This window comes from Nerophis lumbriciformis, linkage group LG08 (genome assembly GCF_033978685.3).
Source record: "Nerophis lumbriciformis linkage group LG08, RoL_Nlum_v2.1, whole genome shotgun sequence".
NCBI classification, from domain to species: domain Eukaryota; kingdom Metazoa; phylum Chordata; class Actinopteri; order Syngnathiformes; family Syngnathidae; genus Nerophis; species Nerophis lumbriciformis.
Window position 1 is genome coordinate 38,136,762 of NC_084555.2, and position 27,905 is coordinate 38,164,666.

General features: G+C 41.6%; 3 protein-coding genes across 3 annotated transcripts in view; 2 read left to right on the forward strand and 1 right to left on the reverse strand.

The window, feature by feature from the left end:
* mnat1 (MNAT1 component of CDK activating kinase) overlaps positions 1-2,220 on the reverse strand; it is a 143,075-nt gene extending 140,855 nt beyond the window's left edge. The window contains exon 1 of the mRNA XM_061968865.2: positions 2,008-2,220. Coding sequence (XP_061824849.1) covers positions 2,008-2,096 — 89 coding nt within the window. The 5' untranslated portion in view covers positions 2,097-2,220. The remainder of the gene's footprint in view (positions 1-2,007) is intronic.
* Positions 2,221-5,060: 2,840 nt separating this feature from the next.
* six4a (SIX homeobox 4a) lies at positions 5,061-14,037 on the forward strand. The gene is made up of 3 exons (XM_061968850.2): positions 5,061-5,927; positions 7,176-7,849; positions 11,696-14,037. Exons 1-3 carry the CDS (start codon positions 5,194-5,196, stop codon positions 12,280-12,282), a joined length of 1,995 nt encoding a protein of 664 aa, XP_061824834.2. The 5' UTR covers positions 5,061-5,193; the 3' UTR covers positions 12,283-14,037.
* A 9,064-nt stretch (positions 14,038-23,101) lies between these two features.
* six1a (SIX homeobox 1a) lies at positions 23,102-26,907 on the forward strand. The gene is made up of 2 exons (XM_061968851.2): positions 23,102-24,032; positions 24,868-26,907. The coding sequence occupies exons 1-2, from the start codon at positions 23,473-23,475 to the stop codon at positions 25,160-25,162; spliced, it is 855 nt and encodes a 284-aa protein (XP_061824835.1). The 5' UTR covers positions 23,102-23,472; the 3' UTR covers positions 25,163-26,907.
* Positions 26,908-27,905: the final 998 nt, after the last annotated feature.

Sequence of the window (27,905 nt, forward strand, 5' to 3'; positions counted from 1 at the left end):
TTTCACTGTAACATTGTTTGATTTTTTTTTTGCTAAAAAGTTACTGAATCGATTTCAACTCACTGAATGGTTTCGTATCGTATTGTTCTAAGAAAATTAGATTGTCCCTGAATCGTATCAGCAACCACAAATTTCCAAACTAATGGTTGTTAAAACGAATCATTACACCCCTACTTAAAAGGCATGCTACATACAAGTGTGCTGTTTTGGGGCAAGCATTGATTAAATGTATTTGTATTTATATCAATGGGAAACGATTTGAGATAAAAGTGACTTTAATTAAAGGCCTACTGAAATGCGATTTTCTTATTTAAACAGGGATAGCAGGTCCATTCTATGTGTCATACTTGATCATTTCGCGATATTGCCATATTTTTGCTGTAAGGATTTAGTAGAGAACATCGACGATAAAGTTCGCAACTTTTGGTCGCTGATAAAAAAGCCTTGCCTGTACCGGAAGTAGCAGACGAGTAGCGTGACGTCACAGGTTGTGGAGCTCCTCACATCTGCACATTGTTTACAATCATGGCCACCAGCAGCGAGAGCGATTCGGACCGAGAAAGCGACGATTTCCCCATTAATTTGAGCGAGGATGAAAGATTCGTGGATGAGGAAAGTGAGAGTGAAGGACTAGAGGGCAGTGGAAGCGATTCAGATAGGGAAGATGCTGTGAGAGGCGGGTGGGACCTGATATTCAGCTAGGAATGACTAAAACAGTAAATAAACACAAGACATATATATACTCTATTAGCCACAACACAACCAGGCTTATATTTAATATGCCACAAATTAATCCCCCCTCCCGTCATATAACCCGCCAATACAACTTAAACACCTGCACACCACACTCAATCCCACAGCCCAAAGTACCGTTCATCTCCCCAAAGTTCATACAGCACATATATTTCCCCAAAGTCCCCAAAGTTACGTATGTGACATGCACATAGCGGCACGCACGTACGGGCAAGCGATCAAATGTTTGGAAGCCGCAGCTGCATGCGTACTCACGGTACCGTGTCTGCGCATCCAACTCAAAGTCCTCCTGGTAAGAGTCTCTGTTGTCCCAGTTCTCCACAGGCCAATGGTAAAGCTTGACTGTCATCTTTTGGGAATGTAAACAATGAAACACCGGCCGTGTTTGTGTTGCTGAAGTCGGCCGCAATACACCGCTTCCCACCTACAGCTTTCGTCTTTGCTATCTCCATTGTTCATTGAACAAATTGCAAAAGATTCACCAACACAGATGTCCAGAATACTGTGGAATTTTGCGATGAAAACAAGACGACTTAATAGCTGGCCACCATGCTGTCCCAAAATGTCCTCTACAATCCGTGACGTCACGCGCTGACGTCATCATACCGAGACGTTTTCAGCAGGATATTTCGTGCGAAATTTAAAATTGCACTTAGTAAGCTAACCCGGCCGTATTGGCATGTGTTGCAATGTTAAGATTTCATCATTGATATATAAACTATCAGACTGCGTGGTCGGTAGTAGTGGGTTTCAGTAGGCCTTTAACACATGTATACTACTTTCCATCATTTACAAAACAACATTTTTTTTAACATTACTTTTATAGTGATCAGTATGAAATTGCATATCAATAAATTTGATTATCATGCAAAGGTTTTCAGGTTTTCAAAACAATGAAATGCTTAGAAAGTTTTTGCAGTGCATTTGTAGAATAGCGTGAGAACCCATAACAATGTCACTCTCTGTGTAGTGAATCTATAGAAAATAATAGTTTCACGTATTGAATTAAATACCGCAATGGGTGAACTTTTTAGAGATTTTTAAATGTATTTATCTATCCATCGTGTTGTCATTCAGCTTTACCATGACTGTCACGGTGGCTAAAAAGTTCCTTGCTCATCGACTAGATATCATAAATAACACAATTCCACACAGTCTGTGGATTTAGCGACTGTTTTAAACGATGTTTGATGGCCAACATTTGAACAGCCAACATGCTAAAATATTAGAGAGGAGTAGTAAGCTTGTACTCACAACGTGTGTCCACAAACATTCACCATCAGTTTCAGCGAAGGGTTTCTGTATTTTGTTGTTTTGCATCTCGGACACCCTTGGTCGTCCATTGTTTGTCTCTTACAGCAATACAAATGTGGAACCTGGACAGAACTAATAACAACTTGAAGGTTTCTCGTTTACATTTCCGGCGGCGAGCTCTTGTGTTTCATTGCACTTGGTCCGGCTGGAAACGCAAGTGATTAGGTTCCGCTTTCATGACGAGAATGCCACAGTCAATGAAGGCCTGCTGGAAAATAGTACTGTTTCATATTTACAGAGACACATTCAGGTCACATAATTTTGAAAGTTTTTTTTAAATAATCACAATCTGATTTACAACTGAATACACAATCATAATTTCTAAGTGCTATGATTAGTTTTACAAGAAAAATAAATGTATAAATAAATATAGATAGTTTGGAATTATGTATATATGTGTAACATAATAACAACGCCACAATGACAGGGTATTATAATATATAATTTATGTTTTATCTGTAAAATAATAATAAAAAAATCAGGCCAAAACTGTTGTTTATTCGTGGACCAATACGCGCAATAGCACAATAATAACAAAACAGTTAATGTATTTGTACTTCACACATTTTGTTGTATTTTTTAAGTAAATGATAAATAAATGGGTTGTACTTGTATAGCGCTTTTCTACCTTCAAGGTACTCAAAGCGCTTTGACACTACTTCCACATTTACCCATTCACACACACATTCACACACTGATGGAGGGAGCTGCCATGCAAGGCGCTAACCAGCACCCATCAGGAGCAAGGGTGAAGTGTCTTGCTCAGGACACAACGGACATGACGAGGTTGGTACTAGGTGGGGATTGAACCAGGGACCCTCGGGTCGCGCACGGCCATTCCACTGCGCCACGCCGTCCCTCGTACAAGTACAATGATAATAAAGTTATATTCTGTTCTAATTCTTAATTTCAACTGAAACAATAGGAAGTATGATCAAACTCTAATATTATGTTTATCATTTTGGTAATATAAAACAAACACATTGTTGAATTCATATTTGAATTGTATATTACATTTAATAATATTGAAATGTAATTAAATTAAAATATATTTATACAATAAAAATTAATGTGTACCACGCCTTCCGCCTGAATGCAGCTGAGATAGGCTCCAAAAGGGACAAGCGGTAGAAAATGGATGGATGGATGGATGGACAACTATTGTATTGGATTTCATTACACTGTACACTTTACTGAACATATTAATGAGAAGCTGTAGTCAAATGAGGAGTAAACAATCCAACTATTATTATGTAGCAATGAAAATATTTTTAAATATTATTTCGCTTAAAAAAACACACACAGACATTTTCTGTTGTCAAAAAGTAATTTGGGTATTTTCGTGTATGGGGGGGGGGGGGGGGGGGGGGAATCAAACATTTTAGGTTGCTGTCCAGTCTCATGCAAAAATAAATAAGTTAGTGGTTTCAGGTGAAAGTCACTCCAATATATTCAACATATTCCACTTGATAGCTTATTCCCTTGGACAGGACTTTCCAAAGGTGTCAGAAACAGAAATCTTAGAGGATGCTGTGGGGGCCACTTTGATACATTTTGTCCAATAAAGATGCTAAAACCAACCTAATATACAGGTCAATGTATGTTAATCTATCTGAATAGTGGATTTGTGTTATACTGTGACAAATAGTTTGTTAGTGTAGTGTCTAATAATACATATTTTTAACAATTAATACACTTAATTTCAAGAATATGCTGAGCGTGTAAGTGGCGCTCCAGCGCTATAAACAAAGAAATGATCCCAAACCAAAAAGACATAAACACCATAAAGCAACTGCAGCAGGAGAATGCAGCAAATTAAAGATACTAAAATCACATAAATGCTGCAAGATCAAAAACTAATGTTCAGGAAAAATGCTGCAAATGCTCCAAACACACAAAAACCCCAACAACAGTATGAGAAATGTTGCAAATTCTTGTAACAAAATGGAAGTTATAGCTATGATTCCAGTGAGCTAAATGTCTGTTTTTAAAGTCAAGTGTGAGGACATTTTAGTTCAACCTTTGAAAAGGGAGAATAAAAAAATAATATTTGTCTTGTTGTCTTTATCAGACCACAATATTTGTCATTATAGATCACATTAATTACTTACTGTACATCACGTAGGACTCACCCGTATGGTAGTTTGACCAACTTTACGTTATGATCAGTAAACTTGCAGTGTTTCTCTCAAACAGTTGTTTTGTGTGTGCCATATGACATTTTACCACAAACATATTACTAGCCCATTCCTGCTCCGTCGCTGATAAGAATATGTCAGCTTTCCGCAGACACTCCCATTGGCCTCCGTGTCTCGCAGCGTTTGCTGGTCTTGTAAATGGTTGAACCAAATCCTGGTTGAGGGTGTGACCCATAAGAAAGATATGCAAATGTGTGTTAAATTATTTCGCCCACAAAATTACATCATTGAACAATTTATTTTCTAAACAGGTGTACAAATCGAGTTTGGATTTTTGGATAATGAGGCAGGAGGGGCCTCAAATAAGTCTTTAGGTTTTGGACGTTTGCAGGATTTTTCTTTCTGATCTGGCCGATTGCAGTATTTTTACTTTGCAGTATTTTTACTTTGCAGCATTTTCTCGCAGAGCATTAGTGTTACGTAGGCGTCTTTGTCCCCATCGGCCACCGTAGAGGGCCAGTTGGGAAAACAGGCTGCAGGCGAAACCGTGCGTTGGACACCCGGCCCTGCCTTATAGGAAGTCCCAGTTTAGCCTAAAGCCACCTCCTCGAACCGCTCATTCCCACGGTCGTGGAAGTGCTCACCTAGCACAGGTTGCACAGGTGAGCAATGTGTTGGACGGCGGAGCTTGCATGACTGACAGCTGGAGAGCAAACACTGAAGTCTGGATCATCGTCGCTCCTCCCACCTGGGGGCCCCGGGCGGCCAATAGCGTGGCTCTCCAGCGCTAAACCTCAGCGTGTCTTCTTCCACTTGCAGTCTGCGTGGAGTAAAAAGTCACGTTGGGAGGCTGTGGGGGAAGAGAGAGAGGGAGAAGTATCTACTTTCAACTGCTGTCAGATATCCGATCGCCTTCGCATGGCGAGGAGGTAACCTGATCGAGTTGGGAGGAGTGACTCAACCAGGGAAGCCTTCAGCAACAAAAAAAATGTCTTCTTCTTCTGCCGGAGAAGTCACCGCAGCAAATGCCACCAAGAGGGAAAATGTGAAGGAGGTCGACAAGAGGGAGTGCATCAAGCTTGTGGCGCTGGAGGCCAGCGAGTTGTCCATGGAGCGAGCGGCGCCCAACGCGGACGCGGTGCGCACGGAGCTGCTGATGAGCGCCGCCTCCTCGCTGGCTTTCTCCCCGGAGCAAGTGGCGTGCGTGTGCGAGGCGCTGCAGCAGGGGGGGAACGTGGACCGCCTGGCCCGGTTCCTCTGGTCCCTGCCCCAGAGTGAGCTGCTGCGCGGCAACGAAAGCATCCTCAAAGCGCAATCCCTCGTCGCCTTCCACCAGGCGCGCTACCAGGAGCTCTACAGTATTCTGGAGAACCACAGCTTCAGCCCGTCGAACCACACCTTCCTACAGGATCTGTGGTACAAGGCCCGGTACACCGAGGCGGAGAAGGCGCGGGGGAGACCCCTCGGCGCCGTGGACAAGTATCGGATCCGGAGAAAGTACCCTCTCCCCAGGACTATCTGGGATGGCGAGGAGACGGTGTACTGCTTCAAGGAGAGGTCCCGGAACGCACTGAAGGACCTGTACAATCAGAATCGGTACCCCTCTCCGGCCGAGAAGCGCAATCTGGCCAAGATTACTGGACTCTCTTTGACCCAGGTCAGCAACTGGTTCAAGAACAGGCGGCAGAGAGACAGAAACCCTTCTGAGGCGCAGTCCAAAAGGTGAGGCCGAACCCTGCTTGTATTGATTATTTGTGCGTAAAAAACCCAATATGTTTTATTTATCTCTTTGTCGCCGCAAACTCTCTGTTTTGTTCACAATCCCGCCTCATGGCATAATGCGTCGCTATCAAATAATGATGTATAAAACGAGTACATGATTTAAAAGTGTGGAGCACGTTTGTTGTGTTTTGAAATATGAAGCTTGTTGCCATTCAGCTCGGGTTTCAAGCGTGTTAGTGCTTATAGGCATGGAAACCAACGAGATAACACTCTCACGCACACTTTACACTGTCACAAAGACGAGGAAACACACATTTCATTCAATCATTTCCATACAGACTTGTACGCATGCGTGTGGCTCATAAGTCAACATTCATATTATTTATTCACTGAATGCTATTGCTTGCTTTTGTGTCTCCCTCTTTGTGTGTGTGTGTGTGTGTGTGTGTGTGTGTGTGCATAAATGTGTATGAGTTTGTGTGCATGCATGTGTATGAGAACAAAGCTGACACACCTGGCGGAGGTGACCCCCCTCTCTCAAACAGTATTAAATATGGCTGCTATTAAATGATAATATATTCTTTGTACATGAAACCACACTTGTTGCTGGAGAAGGGGGGGTTAAGGGAGTTGCCCCCCTCCCCTTTTTTTGTGTGTGCTGTGAATGGGGTGGTGGTGCAGCTGTTAGAATCAGTCTTAAGACGGCAGGTTACAAGGCAAGTAGGCCTTACGCATCATTAAAAATGTGATTAAAAAAAAAAATCTAAACCAAGGCCAATTTATTGAGCATTGAAATATTAGTTTTTTAATGTGTTGTTCGATAGAAATTGAAAAGGCCAAGAACCGTTTGAAGCCATTTGTTTTCCGCTTTTATCACACAGCAGAATTTATTGCGGCCAAATGGTTGCACGCTTGTTGACGCTGGTCGTCTCTCCATGAGGTAGAGGCATTCCCGAGCGCAGCCTGCTCTTCAAAGCTGTGTAGCCTCATAACACAGCAACAAATGTGACCCATGACAAACTCCTACATGTGAATGGAAAGAGATCAAAGTCAAACATGAACCAATAATTTGAACTGACTTTTCCCAATACATAAGCTTCCATCAAATGTTTGGACACACCTTCTCATTCAACGTCATGAGAAAATGTGTCCGAACCTGTGACTTTTGTACTCTTCAAATGCAAGAAAATGCATATTTTCTCATATATGACTTGATATCCATTCACGTGTCGCTGCCTTTCCCTGCAGTGAGTCTGATGGCAACCACAGCACAGAGGATGAGTCCACCAAAGGTCAAGAGGAGTTGTCACCCAGGCCCCTCTCCAACTCCTCAGATGGCGTGATCACTCACAGCAGCCTTCCAATTCAAACAGGGCCTCTGGACAGCGGGGTTGTCATCCAGCAAATTGGGGACATCAAAATGACCCCTGGATCCAACAGCGGGGGGCTCTACAACGGAAGCCTGGTCACCGATAGCGCCTCCTCGGCTGTGTTTCACAACGGAGGCTCGTCTTACCTCCACTCACCTGGGAACATCCTCTTTAACGGGCTCAATTTGGGCCTCCAGCCGTTGGCCTTCAACACTCTGAGGCCGTCCGGTGGCGTGCTGCTGGGCGGCTCTGGAATGGACATGCAGGAGAAAGGACTGGGAGGCTCTGCAGAGGACTCGGCCCTGCACTACCCCTCTTCCTATTCGGGCTGTGTGAACGGAGGGCAGGTCAAGCTGGAGGGGGTTCACAGCATGGCCGGCCAGAACGGAGGATCCTCTGTGTTGACCTTCAGCTCCTCGCTGGGTGGCTACAGCCTGGTACAGGTACCCACCGGAGTCTCGGACGGTGACGGAAGCTCAATGCTTAACAGCGATGTCGGCCTTCCTCCTCTGCAGCTCTCTTCTGCGTCGTCGTCCTCGTCCATTGCACAAGGTTGGTTTTGAAGTTCATATGATAAATAATGTCAATATTGACTGAGCAAATCATGCTTTAAATACTGCGGCTTCACCAAATGGCAGATTTTTTAAAATGTTTTTTTAGCATAGGTTTAAGACTCGTGTTAAGTTGCCCCATCTCACCTGGTCAAAATCTACCCAAACCTGTTTCATACATTTTTAATTTAGCTATTAACATTTTATAATTTTTTTATGTTATTAACGTGTAATTAACCATAACTAAACCCTTACTATGTCAAAATCTCCCGAAACGTGACCCATTTGGTTATGCTACGTTTGTGCCGCAAAGATTTTCGTTTGTGCCGTTACAGTTTTTAAGTTACTAAAGTTTTATGGTGTAATTGGTATTTAAGTGTTATTGTTCATAACCAAACCTCCAACCATGTCAAAATCTCCCCAAACTTGACCCATTCATTTGTGCTTGTTTGTGTTGCAAAAATGTTTGGTCTAACTATTATACATTTTAATAATAACCAAGTTGTAGCGACATTATTATTGTTCGTTTTGGTCCAGCTGGTCGGGGACGTTTTTTCAAGTTCACTTTGAGTATGCACGGCATCTTTTTCCACATAGCTTAGCTCCAAGTCATATTTTATACCCACAAGTCACAGCAACCTCTCTCGGCTTCCGTCTGCTCCAACATTTCACCCTCTGTTCGTGTTCACTTCTATTAGCAGAAGTTCATCCTCTGTATATTCAGCTTCAAAAAGATAAGGTTGTGAATCCTCATTTGTCCAAAAATAGTTGTCATCGTTGTGTGTTACCAAATCTATTACAACACACTCACGTTTGTTTCCGTAAATTGGAAGTGCGCTGCTATGGAAACGTAAACAAATGCGCTGAGGAAAGAAGTTCCAGTAACGCATAAAATGACCAAAATATGGTAAATATTGACCATATTGTTATAAATGTGTCTGTTACTACATTATATATATCCTTGCAGTGTTTATATAAAACGTTGATGGAGGGTTTTGATTTGAATTTTTGCAGCACAAATGAGCACAAAGAAAGTGTGTGTGTGTGGGGGGAGGGGGTGCTAAATGGAAAATAAACAATAATAACTTAAGAATGATAAAAGTTAGACCAAATATTTTTGCAGCACAAACCAGCACACATGTAGCACAAACAAATTGGCAAGTTTGGGGACATTTTGACATAGGTAGGGTTTAGTCATGGTTTATTACATGTTAATAACATTAACAAATAATAAAATGTTAATAACTTAAAAATCCTAACAGCACAAACAAAAACATTTGCAGCACAGAACAGCACAAACGTAGCACAAACGATTGAGAAAAGTTTGGGAAGATTTGGACATGGTGGCGGGGCCCAACTTCACACAGGTGAATCACAAAACGTTAATAACTTAAAAACTATAATAGTTAGACCAAAAAAATTTGCAGCACAAACATAGTTGTGTGAATTGTGAAGTGAATTATATTTACATAGCGCTTTTCTCAAGTGACTCAAAGCGCTTTACATCGTGAAACCCAATATCTAAATTACATTTTTAAACCAATGTGGGTGGCACTGGGAGCAGGTGGGTAAAGTGTCTTGCCCAAGGACACAACGACAGTGACTAGGATGGCGGAAGCGGGGATCGAACCGGCAACCCTGAAGTTGCTGGCACGGCCTCTCTACCAACCGAGCTATACCGCCCCAAACCAGTACCAGAATTGGTACTGGTTTGGGGAGGTTTTTATAAGGTGGGGCGGCTGGTTATAAATATTAAAACATGAATAACTTAAAAACTATGATGAGTAGACCAAACATTTTTGGCAGCACAAATGTAGAACAAGCGACTGGAACAACTTTGGGGTGATTTGGACAAGGTTGGGGGGGCTGGATGACATCACAAGTCAGAAAATGTATTTTAAAATAACTTAAAAACTGCAACAGCGCAAACGTAGCACAAACGATTGAAACAAGTTTGAGATTTGGACAAGGTGGGAGGGACAGGGGGCCCACTTCACACAGGTTAAATAAAGCATTTTCAAGCATAAAAGTGGCTAAATGAAGTGAAAATATCAACATTACAGTCGTATTTGGAGTCTACATAAGACCAAACCAATCAGAGCGCAATGTTCAGTATTGTAGCCACTGATTGGCTCAGCCTGAGGCAGCATTACTATATTAGATTGAAGGGGTCATATTATGACGCATCCTTGTGGTCTACATAACATATAATTGTGGTACTTTGATTAAAATGTTGCATAGATTTTTTTACAAACCATATTGAAGCAGCTTTCTGGTTTCAGAATGCACAGTTTTGTGGGCGGAATATTTATGTACCAGAGTCCTCGAACAGTTCAAGCCCCCTTAGACTGCGTCTCCACCCTGTTAACCATGTACTTGTAGTTTTTTACGCTTGCATATTGAGTCTAGAAGTCACTGACAGATATAAGTTAGAACAGTACGCTACTTTTTATTAGAAATTGCAGCAGCGGAGCATTTTATAATGCATGTGCATGTACAAGCCACAACAAGAGGATAGAGAAAAATAGAGAAGTTATTGAAGACAACTTTGGACTACAAGTGAATAAAAATGGCAGACTGACAAAGATCTTCGGGTAAACCTCTACTATATATGGAGGTATCGCTGATGTCACTATGACAAAAATGTTACAATTGTGGTCAAAGTGGTTTATTAATATCTCTGTCATGTCTCTGATGTTTGGATTCACATTTTTGGGAGTTATGGAAGTGAAGTGAAGTGAATTATATTCATATAGCGCTTTTCTCTAGTGACTCAAAGCGCTTTTACATACCCAATATCTAAGTTACATTTAAACCAGTGTGGGTGGCACTGGGAGCAGGTGGGTAAAGTGTCTTGCCCAAGGACACAACGAAAGTGACTAGGATGGCGGAAGCGGGGATCGAACCTGGAACCCACAAGTTGCTGGCACGGCCACTCTACCAATCGAGCTATACCGCCCCAAATACACAGAAACAGGAACCAACAGGAAAGGAAAGTTGGTTTAGCAAAATATGACCCCTTTAAATTATGTAGCGTTTCAAATGTCATAAACAGATTTGTATGCTCTATCAATATTCTATTTAAAATCAACGGTTTGTACTTTGCAAAAAGTCGCAGTAATGTTTGGAACCAATTAACCGTGACAAACAAGGGTTTACTGCAAAATTAAACCCATATGGGAAATATAAATGGGGTTGTGTGGCTCAAATGGTAAAGCAGTCATCCAGAAACTTCAGGGTTCCTGGTACAAATCCAGCTTCCGCTGTCTTAGTCACTGCCGTTGTGTCCTTGGGAAAGAAACGTCACCCACACCGGTATGAGGGACTACAGAAGGATTCAGAAACTATGCTATAATCTGAATCAGTCATACAGTCCCTACAACAGATTGTCCTAAATAAATACATTTAAAAACATCAACAGAAACACTGAAATGGTCAGTGCAGACTTATGACTCATAGCTATACTGTCTTGGGCTACACAAGACAAGTAAACGACAACATACGTAAATGAGGGTGAATGGTGGTCCTTTGTCACCATCAGTCATCATCACAGTGCTCTTGATCTCCAAAGCTGAGGGAGGAGAGAAACAAGGTTAGGGCAATCAGACGCCATGGGAAGCACAAAGAGGGAACAACGAAAACGCCATTCCAGCACTTAGTTTGACATTGCACATGCATGCAGAGAGAGTGGGTGAATTGGAAGGAAAAACAGAACATGCAGCTTGCTGTTGAGGCACCACAGGCTCAGGCTACAACAACACAATGTGTGCGAGACACACAACTTGTGTATAATATGAGAAGTGAGGAGGGATTTACTGTGTATTGATGCGTCTTGGTCTGGCCACAGGTACAATACCTCTGAGCGATGTTGCAGTCAGCTCTGCCAGTGAAGACTCCTTCCAGCAGCAGGACAAGCTGAGCATGGCCTCCCTGCACCACAACACCGTCCTCTACAGTATGAGCAACGTCGGAGAAGTCAAGAAGGAGCCTCTGGAGGGAGGCGTCTACTCCTCGTACCACCACGGGCTCCACCTGGACTCGAGTGGGCAGATCAGCTACTCCACCCCTGGTTCCGAAGAGTCTCCATCCACACAGGTTCCGATATCCGCCACCGGAGAGGTCCCCGCCGTCACCGCATCCCATCCTGAAGTGTACACCACCCTCACCGTCAGTACGCCGCTGATGGCCCAAACGAACCCAAGCAGCCACCACCTGCAGCCCACCGAGTACCACGACGTCAGGCCCTCGCACCTGATGGCCGCCTGCATGACCGGTGATTACATGAGCCTGTCGGAGAACAAGGCAGACGGCTCGGGCCCGACAGGTGTGACTGAAATGGTGCGGGCCATGTGTGGCGACATGGAGCCTGCGGAGGGGAAGGAGTTAGCCAAACTACAGACAGTGCAGATGGATGAGGACATGGCTGACCTTTAACCTTAAAGCAAAAAGCACTCATGTTCATGCAAGCAGTGATATGATGACGCTTTTGTGTGTGAGTGTGTGTGTGCTTGTGTGTGTGTGTGTGTGCATTTTTTTTTACCATTAATTTCTTGTAACTGTTAAATTATTTGAAGATGCACTCTAGTAAGAGAGAAGGCCTGGACATTTATACAAAAAAAAAACATGAACTACCACACATTGTGAAAGTTGCGTTGGAGCCGTGTTCAAAAGACAACACCTGCTACTTCCTGTTGAGCGGACTTGATTTGCCGAAGCAGGTGCTAGCATGCCGCAAGTCACGTGACCAGGATGTTCCTCCAAACTAAATGCGTCATCTGGGTCAAAGCAAAAAGGTCATCGGGGAAGAGGGGGAGTGTGTCTGTGTGAGGGGGACGGTTTTTACTGAAGGACTGCACGCATGTACACACAATAAGTCGCTCAAAACACAAAAGCTGCTAATTTCGGACAAGTGCCCTTCAGTAAGCACCTTAAATTGCCTGAATGTACCCTTTTTCTTAAGGGGGCAGGGGGCATTTGCACTACCATAACGACACTCCGGGCTGGTTTGACAAGCCTCGACAAATGCGCATGTTTCAGCAGTGAATGCTATTTTCAAGCCTCGTCGTCAAATCGAATCAAAAGGTCACACTGCAGGGTCACATGTCGCTCATATATTGTTTATAACGCGGCAGCTATGTTGAATAGGCGCGATGATGCTATACGCTCTATCGTTTTTCCTTTTAACGTGCCTCTGCACACTCAAACACCGACACTGTAAAAATTTACCAGGATTTTACAGTATTTAACAGTATTGTAGCATTACAACAAATGACTGTAATAGGTAAGAAATCTTTATATTTCGAAACAATAAATTGGTATTTCCCAGTAAAATACTGTAATCATAGTCCTTTGTAACATCACAACAAATGACTCAGACAAATTTGTCTCGCAAGAGGTTCCGTAGACTACGCTGCACACGCTTGTACAGTGAGTGGCGGTATGCTGTTAAACCGAGAGAGAGGTTAACTATAAAAATACATTTGTGAAGTTACAGCTTATAGTTGTAGATTTGTTGTAATGATCTATATGATTACAATGGTCAAGTGTTAGCATTTAGCTCTAACTTTTTTGTAATTACCGTAAAATCACAGCTTTGCAGTTACAGTAAATTACTGTAAGGATATTTCACAGTAAATTGCTGTAAATGTTGCTGTTAAAGTAATGCAACTACTGACCGGTAATTTGCTGTCAATTTACAATGTACATTTTTACAGTGTATGGTGAGAACAAAAAGGGACAAAGGTTTTTTTTTTTTAAACAGAGGCGTCTCAGTGTGATTTCTTTCTTTGCATCAGAAGGTTATGGATATGTTGCTTTTTTTTTTTACATAGTGAATAACACTGAAGCTGTGCTCACTGAAGGCAATAACAGCTCAGATTCAGAGATTTACCGCCACCTCCACCACTGCTGTCACAGGAATATTTGTTGGGTGTCAAATTAGGAAGAGACAAGAGAATGTGGAGGCCATTTGTCAAGCAGGGTCCTGTACTTTTTTTTAACCACAGGAGCCTCATTCTCCCTGTCTTACATGACCATAATAGCGCATTTCAGCCTTGCGGCCAACTCACAGCATTCATATCTCTGAATGCATCACATTTTTTCTTATACCCTACTCATCAGTGCTTTAACATCATATACCAACTGTTTATGATGGGCAGATGGTTTTTTTTTGTGTTAAACTTAGTTTGACCTGTATGTTTGTTATCTGAAATTATGTGAATGTATTTTTCTAAATCTCCATATTGCAATAAAAGTTTATATTTATAAAAACAGGTAAAGGCATTTTTGCATCTTTGGTGTGTGTATATGAGCGACATATGTCTTTATGACAGACACATGTGTCTTCCTCCCCATTTAAGTAGCCAAAGATGAAGGGGGAGGGGGGGGGGCAATGGTGGGTCGAGCATTGCTGCTGCAAAACCTTGCCATGATCGTTTGCACATGCCGGGCAACCTGGACTTCATTAGCCCTCCTTTTCTCATCTCAGCCCCTGTAATTCAAATAAACAGCAATGAGATTTCCAGAGGTAAAGCCTTTTGGGGTGGGGGGTCTTCAGCTCTACGCAGCCCCATCCAAAGGCCCTTCTTCCCTTGAGCGAAGGCCAAAGATTCCCTCCCCCCCACCATCCCGCTCGCCTCCACTCCTCTGCTCCCAACATGTGGAAGAATGAATCTGAGGTGCTGTCACTCACAGACACTGAGCTCCTCAACTCCTCACATGGCTTGAGGGGATTGTCAGTAAATGCACAAGTTCCCACCAAATGTGTGTGTCCACTCTGTGGGAGCCCGACCGAGTCCACATAGAGATATAGGAAAGAGGCCAGGTTTGACAAGTGGACAGACCATGGAGGTGTTTACTATTTTACTTTCAGCGGAAAAGATTTACCAGGATTACACAGTATATTTTCACAGTAAAATACGGTAATCAAAATGTACTGTAATTACTGTAAATTCAAACTGATCTGTCTCCTAAGGCTTCGTGTAGCACACTCCTGTACAGTAAGTATTCTGTTAAACTAAGAGAGTAGTTAGGGGTGTAACGATTGATTGATATATCGATAGACCGATTAATAATCCTACATTTTAAGTACAGCACATTGATCTGTGCTGTGTAAATTGGAATTACGGCAGATAGGTATCAATACAACGTCGATTTAAAAGACTACACCGTTAAAACTATGGCAAGAGATTGAATAGCAACAGTAAAACACTGTAAAATGAAAAATAGTTTATCACAGTAGCAAATGCAGTAGATTCCTGCAAACCAAGAAACCGTAGATAACCCAAATGACTATGGTTTTAATACGTACAAAACACATGACTTTACTGTGGAAATATACTTTTTTTTAAAAAGGATAAATAATTTGTAAATACTGTTATGTCACACGGATGCAAATATTCAAACATGTACGATATTATTCTAAATCAAAGATTTTTCAGATTGTATATTTAAATTTACAGCATACCTAAGTTGTTTTCGGAGTTTGTCTAGTCTAGTTAACTTTTGGCTAACAACATGTTTTCTTGTATTTTTGTGGCAAGTAGTTTCAGACATTGTGCTTCATTGTAAACTGCGTGTTTAAGTGTGTTGGAATTGGTTGCAAGCAGCCATTTACCAGTTACGGAGCATTTAATGCTAACTTTTAATAGCTCACATGAAGGAACATGTTGCGGAAGGCCATGTTGTGAGTTGTCCAGTGAAAGCTTGTACAAATACTTTCAAGTTAAAATCCTCATGTACCGCTCACATGGCTCTGAAACACAGGCATTTTGCAGATACTAGTATTGGTGACAGGGCAGCACAATTGTGCTGTTTTTAGCATTCAGGCCTCACAGTGAGAAGGTTTTGTGTTCGATTACCAGGCTATGGGTCTTTGTGTGTGGAGTTTGCATGTTCTCCCCGTGACTCTAAGGGTTCTCTCCCAGTACTCCAGCTTCCTCCCAAGACATGCATCTGGGGATAGGCTGATTGGCAACACTGAAATTGGCCCTAATTTGTTCTACAGTGAATTTGTGGCAACCACAGCTGCCAGTATTTTACCGTAAATTCTATAAGGTTTTTTTGTAAACAGGTTAACAATATATACTTATTTTCTCATATTAATTTACCATTAGCAAAAACAGTAATCAACATCGACATACCGTAATGTCCTATACATCGTGATTATATTTTTTACGGTGAATTCCTGAGAACCACAGCTTCCGGTATTTTACCTGAAACTGTGCAGATTTTTTTTACAGTGTAGAAAAAATAAAGCATTGGATTTGTGAAAGGCAGACTATATAATGAAGTTTAGCACTTGTAATGATAAGGATGTTAAACATTGAGTCTGTCTGCCCGTCTGTGGCGTCATCAAAACAAAAATGGCAGATACCTATGGTGGCCGAGAAGGGTCATACTATGGGTCAAATGCAGAGAATAATTTGGCCACACCTAGTGTGTGTGTGACAATCATTTCCTTTAACTAAATGCTAACACCACAAGACAATATCATTAATTACAACACAACAACTTTTAGCTACAGCACGATTGCAAAAGCCACAACAAATAAAAACGACAGAACACAATAATATTAAGCCACAACTTAACTTTAAACCACAAAGGATGCGATGGACAAACGAACTAGGTTGAAACGGAAGGTTAAAAACAGTGTCATGAACATAGTATATTAGTGGTATTGAAAAAGTTAAAAAAAAAAAAAAATGTTTTATTACTGAAAAAGTGATCAAATGTTACTACCAACTTTGTTCATTACACCCTTGGCCATTTGGTCCATGTGTCGCCAAAAATGTTCTATTGTCACTTCCGTTCTGTCTTTATAATGTTCTATGTTTATTAAAAGAAGAGTTGAGACATAACAGGAATACAGGAAACTTCACCTGCAGTGTCCAGTATCCAGTATTAATTTCACAGTGACACTGGTTGATTTTTTTTTTTGCTAAAAAGTTACCGAATCAATTTCAACTCACTGAAACGTTGCACATCGTATCGTTCTAAAAAAAGAATATTGTCCTTGAATCATATCGGCCACCACAAATTCTAAATTGAATATAATCGTTACACCCCTAGTAATTATCTATAAAAAATCCTACTGTCAAATGAGAATTTTTTAAAATCCGATTAATCACACTTTGGAATTTGGATTATTCATGATTAATCACAGTTTATTACTCGCCGGCATAATTTAAATTAAGTGAAAAAAGACCCCAATTTCAGACACATTACTAGCAAAATGTCATCTAGGAACATTCTTTAAAATTTGTTATTTGAATGCGTTACATTTATTTGTTCAAAACTCTAGCACTTTTATCTGTATTCAGTCAGGGTGTAGTTGGAGGTGAAATTAGCCAGTGAGCGCACCAGCCAGTCTCATCACTCATCTTTGCACTGATGTATGCATGGACCTGACCACTGGTCGTATAACAACCTGCTCTCTGCCTTTCAGGTGACCATCCGGGGTTGAGATAAAGGAGCATGTATGATCAAATTAAAGTGCGTGATTAATCTAAGTGTATACATAATCAATGCAAGCATTTTTTTGTAATTAAACACATTAGTTAACTCAATATTTTTGACAGCCTTAATGAAAATATATTTGTGATGAACTAAAAATGACACATTTGAAGATACATTTAGTTGTTACTTAGTTCCGTAAACAACACAGCTCTGCAGTTACAGTGTATTTCTGTAAAGATGTTTCACAGTAATTTACTGTAAATGTTACTGTGAAAGAAATGCAATTATTAGCCAGTAATTTGATGTGAATTCACAATGAACATTTTCACAGTGTATCCTTAGTCTGTCTGCGGCGGATTATTGACATTCTGGCCAACGGATGTGATCGAACTGATGCACATAAACAGAGCCTGTTTGTCTGTACTCAAAGGCAGAAAGAGGGAGCGAGACAAATGGTGAGTCAAGCAGGAAGGGAGGGTGAGGTCGGGATAAAGTTACCTGTGCACAGGTGACCTCGTCGCCATGGGCAGTGGATTAGCTGATTGTTAGGTATCGGGTGACCCCCCCCCCCTCCTGCAATATTGAGGAGGCTGAAAACAGCTTTGTTGTATTGGCCCGAACAATATCCCATTTGCAGCAAGCAGGAGGCCATGCAGGGCTCAGTCTCACGAAGAGGAGGAAGCATAATCATTGACTCAAAGAGCAGCGAGTTTTCATGAATATTGTTTTGTCCATATTTTTAAAACAGTGAAGGGTAAAAAGGAAAGAAAAAGAGGCAGGGAACTCCTCCAGAACCCTGGCCTTATTAAAAACACTGACCTCTGATCTTTCAGATGCTTTCAAAGCTGACATTTAATGCGGCGCAGCAGACTGCAAGCCATATGTAACATGACCTGGGGAGCCCGGTACTCCGCGGCTCCACGTCCCACTAATGAGAGGGCAGGGGTCGGCGGGTACCAGCCTGGTTCGTTACAGACCCACCACTATAGGACGCTCCCCGCTGCTCCCGGGCAGATGCAAAGTTTAGCTCTCCCCAGGTCTGTTTGTAGGAACAATATACTGTGGAATATTTCAAAGGTATGTGGGAAAGATGCAGTAGTATACCTTCCAGCTGATGGGACAGGAAAGGGGGAAGCAGACAGACACACAGGAGTTACTATCGGAGTGGAGTGAAAGTATTGTCTTGGCGCCCCCTCCCTGCCAGAATGCACACATGTATGAGGACCACATCTGTTCCTTGGTATACTTATCAACCTGCGCAACGTATTTATTCCTGCAATCCTGCACCCCTTAAAAACACCCCACCCCACCCTTCCCCTAACAAAATACTTAGCTTGTGGTGTGTTTACGGACCGCAGGGCAGTAAACGCGCAGGCTGTAATTGCAATGCATTTGTAGAATCGGCCCTCTGGAGGAAATGCGTAATGATTTTGATGGGGGGTCGAAGCCCAGCGCACTTGTAGCAGGTCTAATTTTCCAACATGACAGGAAACTCTGTTAAGCTGATAATTGCAGCTCCAATTTCATTTAACTCACTCATGTCAACAAGTTGTGTGTTGTGTTTGGGGGAGAAGGGCCTGCCATTTTATTAGGAACATGCAGAACTCTCAACCAAGGACTATTGACACCATTAATTGATTCGTCAATTAACATCGAGGGCACGTGATTTGTCGGCCGCTAATATAATACTGTATTAAATGGTTTTTGTTTTTTTAATTCTTCTTCCCATAATACATGAGTAAAGAAAGTCACACAAAAGAATCACCTGCAGGACTTTATCTGCCCAATTTAAACAGCATCAGCGTTGTTCCACTGCAGTGCAGCTGAAATAGCACTTTGGATTTAGATGGAGTGAAAACCATCTGTGGGCCGTTTCACTTTTCCTCCATATTTTACAAACATAAACCCTCCAATAACGGCAACGCTTTTGATGGTGACATTTTTATGAAGCATGCACTTGTGTGTTCCCAGTCGAGCCTCGCTCTTATTTTCCCTCGACTCGACTGAAAGGTAGCGTTTCACTTGGTTTCCATGGCAACACCGAGTGCCACCAATTGCCTCGTTGGGGGGTAATTAATACATTTGGGTCATTTAACAGGAGTGTCAGGGGTTGAAAATAAATATTTCAGGAAGCTCATTTTTATTTTGTAATGTGCAAGGTTCGCCTGTCTATTACTTCATTAGCCATTTGGTCAATAGTAAATATTTATAGTCATAATAAAGTCACTAATTATATCAAAACTGTTGTTTTAAGGATGTACTGTAAAGACACTATAGGTTTCCAAACGAAAAGTGCACCCTCACACAAAATAATACGATATGTGTCCTTCTACCTGAAAAACTACAGCATATTTTGTGGCGTTTACTCTCTTTACACAGGGAAAAAAATTTTTTAATTAAAATGTAACTGAAGTTATAGCTCAGGGTTGTCTTTATTTTTCTTTTAAGCTGCTGTGCATTCTCTGTGAGACACTTTAAAAACCACAGCTATGATAAAAGTATTCTGCTGTTTTTAAGGATGCTTCAGTGGGCCGACTACAAAAAAATGCAGTTTGTTTTTTTACAGTACAGTTTTTGAACTGAACTCACCTCACTCCGGTGCGTGGTGGTTGTGGTGTCATCCATGTGCCAACGTGTGGCCGTGCATGGGCCGCCGGTTGCAGCACATGACTTACATAGTCTATACCGAGAAGTATTGCATTACTTTCAGGAGGAAAAGGGGGGTGCATGCTCAGGTCTGGCCGTGGCCGGAGTGGAGGCGGAGAGTCGACATCTTGAAATAATTTGGCCCCCCGGGCTGCTGGGGTTAAAGGAGGAGGCGCGACGCAATGTGGTAGAGATATTAGAGAAACCCGAGAGCTGCTCATCAGACAGCTCATTTACTGGAGCACTGAGCTTTTACACAGCCATGCACACAAGACTTTTTCTTATATTGTCCAACGTGCACATATATCATGTTAATACATGGGAAAGTTGCACTGCAGAGGTCAAATCTTACGCGTGTTGTTTCCTGCAGCATGTTATATTTATATATTTTATGAAAGAAAAATGGTTCTAGACTCACTATGGAAATTGGCTCTAGAAAATATGAAGATTGAGGCTGGCTAGTGTAAAGATTTACTGTGCATAGAATATGTCTGCATTGTATTAAAAAAATTTTTTTCCCCAATTTTAAATGAACACATTAGGAAAAGTCTATATTTGCCAAAACCAATAGTTATAACAAATAATTGAATTAATATAAATTCTGAGTTGAACATATTTTGGGCCAGAGCCCTGAGCCTCTGGTTAAAAAAAGGTAATCCGGTTTCAGGAGTCAGACAAAGAAATGTGATCCATGAGTCTGGAAGCAACAACTGCAGCAGCAAGAGGAGCAGCATGGCACACAGCTCATTTACTAATGGAGCGGTTTAGTGTTTCAGACCACCGAAAAACACTGCATGCAGGAGGCATGACTACGGTGCCGGTCTAATCCCGGAGACACAATTGGGGCCAAAAAATTTAAAAGCAGCTTCTCCAACGTGATAATGCAAGAAAATAAAGGGAAAGGTCAATAACTCCAATTAAGTATAGCCTATCGGTGTTTTTCAACCTTTTTTGAGCCAAGGCACATTTTTCCCGTTGAAAAAATCCGGAGGCACACCACCAGCAGAAATCATTAAAAACGAAACTCAGTTGACAGTAAAACGTTGTTGTCGCAATTGTTGGATATGAATTTAAACCATAACCAACCGTGCATTACTATAGCTCGTGTCTCATGACCTGTCACATCACACCGTGACTTATTTTGAGTTTTTTGGTGTTTTCCTGTGTGTAGTGTTTTAGTTCTTGTCTTGCGCTCCTATTTTTGTGTTTTTTTTCTCTTTTTTTGTGTTTTCCTGTAGCAGTTTCATGTCTTCCTTTGAGTGATATTTCCCACATCTACTTTGTTTTAGCAATCAAGAATATTTCAGTTGTTTTTAATCATTCTTTGTGGGGACATTGTTGATCGTCATGTCATGTTCGGGATGTATGTTGGGGACTCGGTCTTTGCTCCACAGTAAGTCTTTGCTGTCGTCCAGCATTCTGTTTTTGTTTACTTTGTAGCCAGTTCAGTTTTAGTTTCGTTCTGCATAGCCTTCCCTAAGCTTCAATGCCTTTTCTTAGGGGCACTCACCTTTTGTTTATTTTTGGTTTAAGCATTAGACACCTTTTTACCTTCACACTGCCTCCCGCTGTTTCCGACATCTACAAAGCAATTAGCTGCCTGCTGCTACCTATAGATATGAAAGAGTATGACATAGTTACTCTGCCGAGCTGTAGACAGCACCGACACTCAACAACAACACATAATTTGCAGACTATAATTACTGGTTTGCAAAAAATATTTTTAACCCAAATAGATGAAATTAGATAATATCCCACGGCACACCAGACTGTATCTCACGGCACACTAGTGTGCCGCGGCACAGTGGTTGAAAAACACTGGCCTATATATTGTATTGAGTCATGAAAGGCAATCTTGCACTGTTTAGTTGTAAATATAACAAAGATGTATTTTGCACACACGAACATCACACACACATTTGCCATGTGCGTCGTTTTGGGGCAGGTTGTGGTTAAAAAGTGGTACACCAAATTTGAACTATAGGAACTTATAAATTATATCACCTCGTAAAATAAACGGCCTCAGTAATTATTAGACCGTGAAAAGGTGGGGATGCAGCAATCTGTATGTAATTAAGGGAGGTGGGCGTTGACTTAAAAAAAGGGGCCTCCACTGCAGGGATGTCCAAAGTGCGGCCAGGGGGCCGTTTATACAGCCTGGAGCTTGTTTTTGGATGGAAATGACCAAATACCCTGTGCGTCTTGTAGTGAAAATTTTTTGACAGGATATATGCCTACTCGTTTTGAGGATATTAAAGCCCCAAAAAGGTTGGTTGCCAGAATAATATTAAAAGCCTTTCAATCCCTATATATGTTCCCTTGTGTCATATATAACACAAATCTGACATGCATTTTTTTTCTATAGATTTACCGAATGGTTTAGCATACCTTGAGCATTGGCTTGCTCGATTATAATGTGAGCGCCAGCATCCTCTGCAGTGGACATTAGTTTTTGGTCATTTCGTTTGCTAAAAATAAAAACTAATACCATTAAAAATGCTCTGCCATACAAAAATCAGGGCATTTTTTTAAATACGCATACAAAACTTACAAATAATAAAAAAATAAAAAAATGTCCGGTTATGCAAAATAACTGTTTTTTTTAATTCATATTATTTTTCAAACGATTATTTGAATATTAAAATATGCAACTTTGACAAAAGAAATCAACCCAACAAATCCACTGTCCACTGCAGGGGTTCTCAGGGACATGGTTCATTTGTTTCAGACAGAATGAACAATCATGTGGTTATACATGTCATATCTTAATTATTCTGACCCCTTCTTCCATGGCTATACGAGAATTATTTCTACATTGTTGACACTTACACAATATATTGTTTGCTTACATTTATTCGTTTGACGTTTTGAAGTCACTAAGTGTCACCATACTGAACCAGAATACGATTGTGTAATATATGCAACATGAATGAAAACGTATAATAATAAGTGGAATAAGTGAGGACAACCCTAACCCAACACAACATTCCCAACAATCATCTTGACGTTTGCCTGTGTGTGTGGTATTTATTGAATGACTACATTATTATTATTATTTTTTGTGCAACGCGCGGTTATAATCCAAATAATGCCTCGTGCAAACATGTTAATAATGCCTTTAAGAGGTCTGTAATAATTGATTAGTGTTTAGGAGCTGCTGCAGTGGGGGCGGGAGGTGCACGGAGGCGCTCCTATTTCAGCCCCTGACGCGCTGCCTCTGGGGAGGAAACGGAGCTGCAAAGTCAGTCCAGCTCTGTTGTACAGGGTGCAGGGCAGAGAGAGAGCCAATCACCGGAACGCACAGGCTCCCTTTAAGCCTGACATATCTACAGCAGGAACAAATTGTCCCGACAATCAACATCCAAAATCTGCAGCGGAGAGAGCGGACATATAAAATAGTGCGGGGCAGGCCCGTGTGCTAACGCGGAAGGATCGCATCGCGGCAACGACAACAACGTCCAAAAAAAAAAAAAAAAAGACAAATAAACATCAGCTTTTGGATTTTCCGAGCAGGGTGGAGTGATGTCTATTTTACCGTCTTTCGGCTTCACGCAGGAGCAAGTGGCGTGCGTGTGCGAGGTGCTGCAGCAGGGCGGGAACCTGGAGAGACTCGGCCGCTTCTTGTGGTCCCTGCCCGCCTGCGACCACCTCCACAAGAACGAGAGCGTCCTCAAGGCGAAGGCGGTGGTGGCTTTCCACCGGGGAAACTTCCGGGAGCTCTACAAGATCCTGGAGAGCCACCAGTTCTCGCCGCACAACCACCCCAAGCTGCAGCAGCTGTGGCTTAAGGCGCACTACGTGGAGGCGGAGAAGCTGCGCGGTCGACCGCTCGGCGCCGTGGGGAAGTACCGCGTCAGGAGGAAATTCCCGCTGCCGCGCACCATCTGGGACGGCGAGGAGACCAGCTACTGCTTCAAGGAGAAGTCCCGGGGGGTCCTGAGAGAATGGTACACGCACAACCCCTACCCGTCCCCGCGGGAGAAGAGGGAGCTGGCCGAGGCCACCGGACTGACCACCACGCAGGTCAGCAACTGGTTCAAAAACAGGCGGCAGAGGGACAGAGCCGCCGAGGCCAAAGAAAGGTATACTTTCGCTCGACAAAATACCAAATACACGCAGAAAGGCTGCCCAAAGTACACAAATGTGCGTGCTTTTTTAACGTACCAGGATTTCGCAATAAACTGTAACCTTACAACACATTTAAAAAAATCCCTTATATTTCACCGCATAGTGTAAATAATACTGTAACAGTAAGGAACATATTAGTCTGTAATTTACAATGAAATATTTCACATTGTACTTGGCTTCTTTTTACAATAGAAAATGTGTTTCTATCCAAAAATCAGAGTAGATGACATAGTAATTTTTTTTCAAAAACCTATAATCTCAACCTTTTTTTTTTTTTTTTTACTATATATAACTTATTCTGATGTTTTAAACGTTGGAATTTAAACTGCCTGACTGCTTCCATCCCAAGTGCAGGACTAAAACCTATTTTGTCCCACACGCCATCCTCTCTGGGGTGGGAGGGTGGGGGTGTACTAGGATGACAGGGGATGCAAAACAATAACAATTTTTTTTTAAATTCCAATACATTTTCACAACATGGTCACTATATATACTGCCTAGTTTCTCTTGTTATATTCTTATTTTTACTGTCATATTTTTATTCTTATTGTTGCTTTTTATTTTTATTCTTAATGTTATATTTTTTATTTTATTTCCATTTATACCCCCATTATTTATTTTTTACTTTTTAAATTCGATCTCAATTCTCTACACTGCTGCTGGAATTTAAATTTTCCTGAGGGAACTCTCCTGAAGGAATAAATAAAGTACTATATACAATATAAATAATCAAAATAATGTGCATATTTATCCTGATTAATCCCAACATGCGTCCATCCTTTCTTGCAGAGAAAACAGTGAAAACAGCAACGCAGGCGGCAACAAACAGAACCAGCTGTCCCCGCTGGATGGAGGCAAGTCTCTAATGTCCAGCTCGGAGGACGAGTTTTCTCCCCCTCAAAGCCCCGACCAGAACTCAGCGCTTTTGCTTCAGGGCACCATGGGCCACCCTGGGGTCTCTGCGTACGCCATGCCCGGCCTGGGAGCCCCACAGTCGGTGCACGGCATGCACGGACACCCGCACCAGCTGCAGGACTCCTTATTGGGACCCCTAACCTCCAGTCTTGTGGATTTGGGCTCTTAAAAGGGGGGGGCTGTTTTATTTTACCACACAGAAGAGGACTGATACATGTATCAGATTGGTGTATGAAATATTGTAGCCTATATAGACTGACTTTTCTGTCGTTAAATTTGATTATATGACAAAATTACTTTAAGCGCTTAAATCTGGATATCACCTGACAAGAGGCTTTATTATCTCTAAACAAATAAACCCACACACAAACAAGACCTAAAACTCATTGAAACACTTAGTGGACTATACATAATTTACTTAATTTATGGTATTTTGTTTGAAATAATTAGTCAGGTCATGTCATTGGATTCAAATAAAAGTAAAAGTAATTGGTTGTCAGCACTTTTATTTAATATATGGTATTTTAAGTTTTTCAAATGTAACTGTCAATTGAAGGAAAATCTGAAGGATATTTTTTTCTCTATAATAACAAATATTATTATGACGAATTTATATTTAAAAAATCAGTGATTTTTCTTGGTTAATTATATACATTTCGTCAAAAAGTACAATAGCTAGTCATAACTTAAATGTACACCTTAGCACCTGTGTCAACACCATTTTTTAAATTCATGTTAGGTTGAACTTTTTTTTTTTTGTATTTGTCTACGTTTGAAATTCTGATGCAGATTATTCAGTTTTTGTTTTTTTGCTATTGTGTTGTTTTTGCACTCACCAAGAGTTTGTTCTGTGGGTTCCGGGCCATGGGAAAGAGTCAGCACTCATTCTTTATAGCAGTGGATTTCTCAGATGTAAATGGCGAACATCCTGCAGAAAAAAAGAAAAAAACCAAGAAAAAAAAAACAAGATAAAGGTCAAGTCACTGGTTGATTAAATAAATACTGAATAGATATCAATGTTCTTTAAATAGCAAAGGCACAATTATTTCATCCGAAACCATAATGTGGGGGGATCAATGCAAAAATGCTCATAATATGAATAACAACAACAATCATAATCATCATCATAATAACAATAATAACACAGATAATAATAATAATAATAATAAAAATGACAGTCAAACTAATGGGAGGTGGGGAGATATAATTTGATGAAGAGGACATAGCGCTTGTCCCCCACCCCCCATCACACAGTCATGTCAGGCTAAATTGTTTTGAGCAGAGAGCACTGAGGATTTCCTGAGCATAATCTAAAACAGTTGCTGTTAGCATTACTGCGTGATTGCAAAGATTGCAGGGCTGCAGGGACTCAGCACCCAGCTTCAGTTTTGGGGTCGGTGGGTGGCGGGAGGGCCTCTAGCTATTTTGCACCCTAGAGACCTGCACACATACACAAGCCCTAAAAAGCTGCTGTCTTTGTGGTTGTTTTATCAAGCTAAAAATGAAAGAATCGGTGGTGTCTAACTGCATGCTCAATTAAGTGCAAGAAGTAGTATGGCAACATATATTATTAGTGAATAAGAGGCGAAAAAATAGCATAAGAAAATTTGCAGCAAGGCCTCTTGGATCAAATTAAGAAAAATCAAAATCGGTCAACAATGAGATAACTTGTAAAAAGTGTGTTACAGAGCTGATGCTGAGCTCCAATTATGATACTTCCTGAACTCACACATATGCTCTTATTACACCTAAAATATTCAGCAAATGACTGCCCCAACCCCCCTTCAAAGTCTTAACTGAGGACACGTGATAGTGCACAAACTTGTTTTGCTGTATGAGGACTTAATGTAATGCAATGATATATGCTCTGGTGGGGAAAGGCCATGGCTTGAATAAATACACCATAAGCGAAAATACATTCAGTAGTCATTTTTGATAGAACATTTTAATGCTTTTACGCATCCCAGCTACTGATGACCCTTATCAATCAGAGTCGTGTGCAGCTCTGACATTTGGCAGTGAGGCTGAATATTCACAAATTAACAAACAGGTGATGCACAAAGCCAGTCAAGGGACTCCTCATACCTGTTAATCTACTGACATCATGGCCAGTAGCACAGAGACACAGTCAATATTAAACAGGTGTTGCGGGGTGCATGACAGTGCGAGGCCATCGGTCACCTTCAGGATGTGCGAGAGACTCAAATCAATCCTATACGGAAATCCGCATGCTGCTTTTAATCGCCCTCAAATCCCTTGTTTCCGAACGGGAGACGGAGAATCTTGTCTTTCATAAGTCTGTATGAGCCACCATGTGTCTCTTCAAATTGTTTTTTTAATGGTAAAAAAAAGAAAAATGCAGGTTGAGCTCATCGCTGCCAGCAACAACAGCTGCCGATGGCAAACAGGGTCCTGCACTCATTTCATTGGTCATGGCTGTGAAGTGGCAGTGGCTCTAAATCAACAGCAGGAAGGGCCTCGACGTGTGCAAATAAACATGGCAGAGCATGAGGCTGCGCAGTCGGCCTTATGCTGATGTTTGCAGCGGTCAGGGTGTGTGCATCTGCTCTATGGGGCACTTTTTGGGGCAAGTGGCATATGTCGTCTGGCAGCCGGTCAGGTATGACTTCGCTGCACATGGGAGCTGGGTGTGAGACACTCCCAGGTATCCATAATCACACGGTGGAGGAAGGGGGTGATGACGGGAAGGAGGGAGGGTGATGAGGGACAAAAGGATCTTTTCAGTCCGGCCTTTTAGAGGGGAAGGAGAAAAGCAAGGGGGAGTAAAGAGAGATTTTCTTACCAGTGATGCATGGATCTGACAATGTTCCTGCCTGGCCTAGAGGCACATGTAGGCTATGTGTGTGTGTATGTGTGTGTGTGTATGTGTATGTGTGTGTGTACTTTATTGT

Bases quoted from the DNA above. Each gene is read 5' to 3' on its own strand.
- six4a (XM_061968850.2), top strand. From the start codon at position 5,194: ATGTCTTCTTCTTCTGCCGGAGAAGTCACCGCAGCAAATGCCACCAAG. The intron at 5,928-7,175 runs GTGAGGCCGAAC...CTTTCCCTGCAG, and splicing joins TCTGAGGCGCAGTCCAAAAG to TGAGTCTGATGGCAACCACA. The intron at 7,850-11,695 runs GTTGGTTTTGAA...GTCTGGCCACAG, and splicing joins GTCCTCGTCCATTGCACAAG to GTACAATACCTCTGAGCGAT.
- six1a (XM_061968851.2), top strand. From the start codon at position 23,473: ATGTCTATTTTACCGTCTTTCGGCTTCACGCAGGAGCAAGTGGCGTGC. The intron at 24,033-24,867 runs GTATACTTTCGC...CCTTTCTTGCAG, and splicing joins GCCGCCGAGGCCAAAGAAAG to AGAAAACAGTGAAAACAGCA.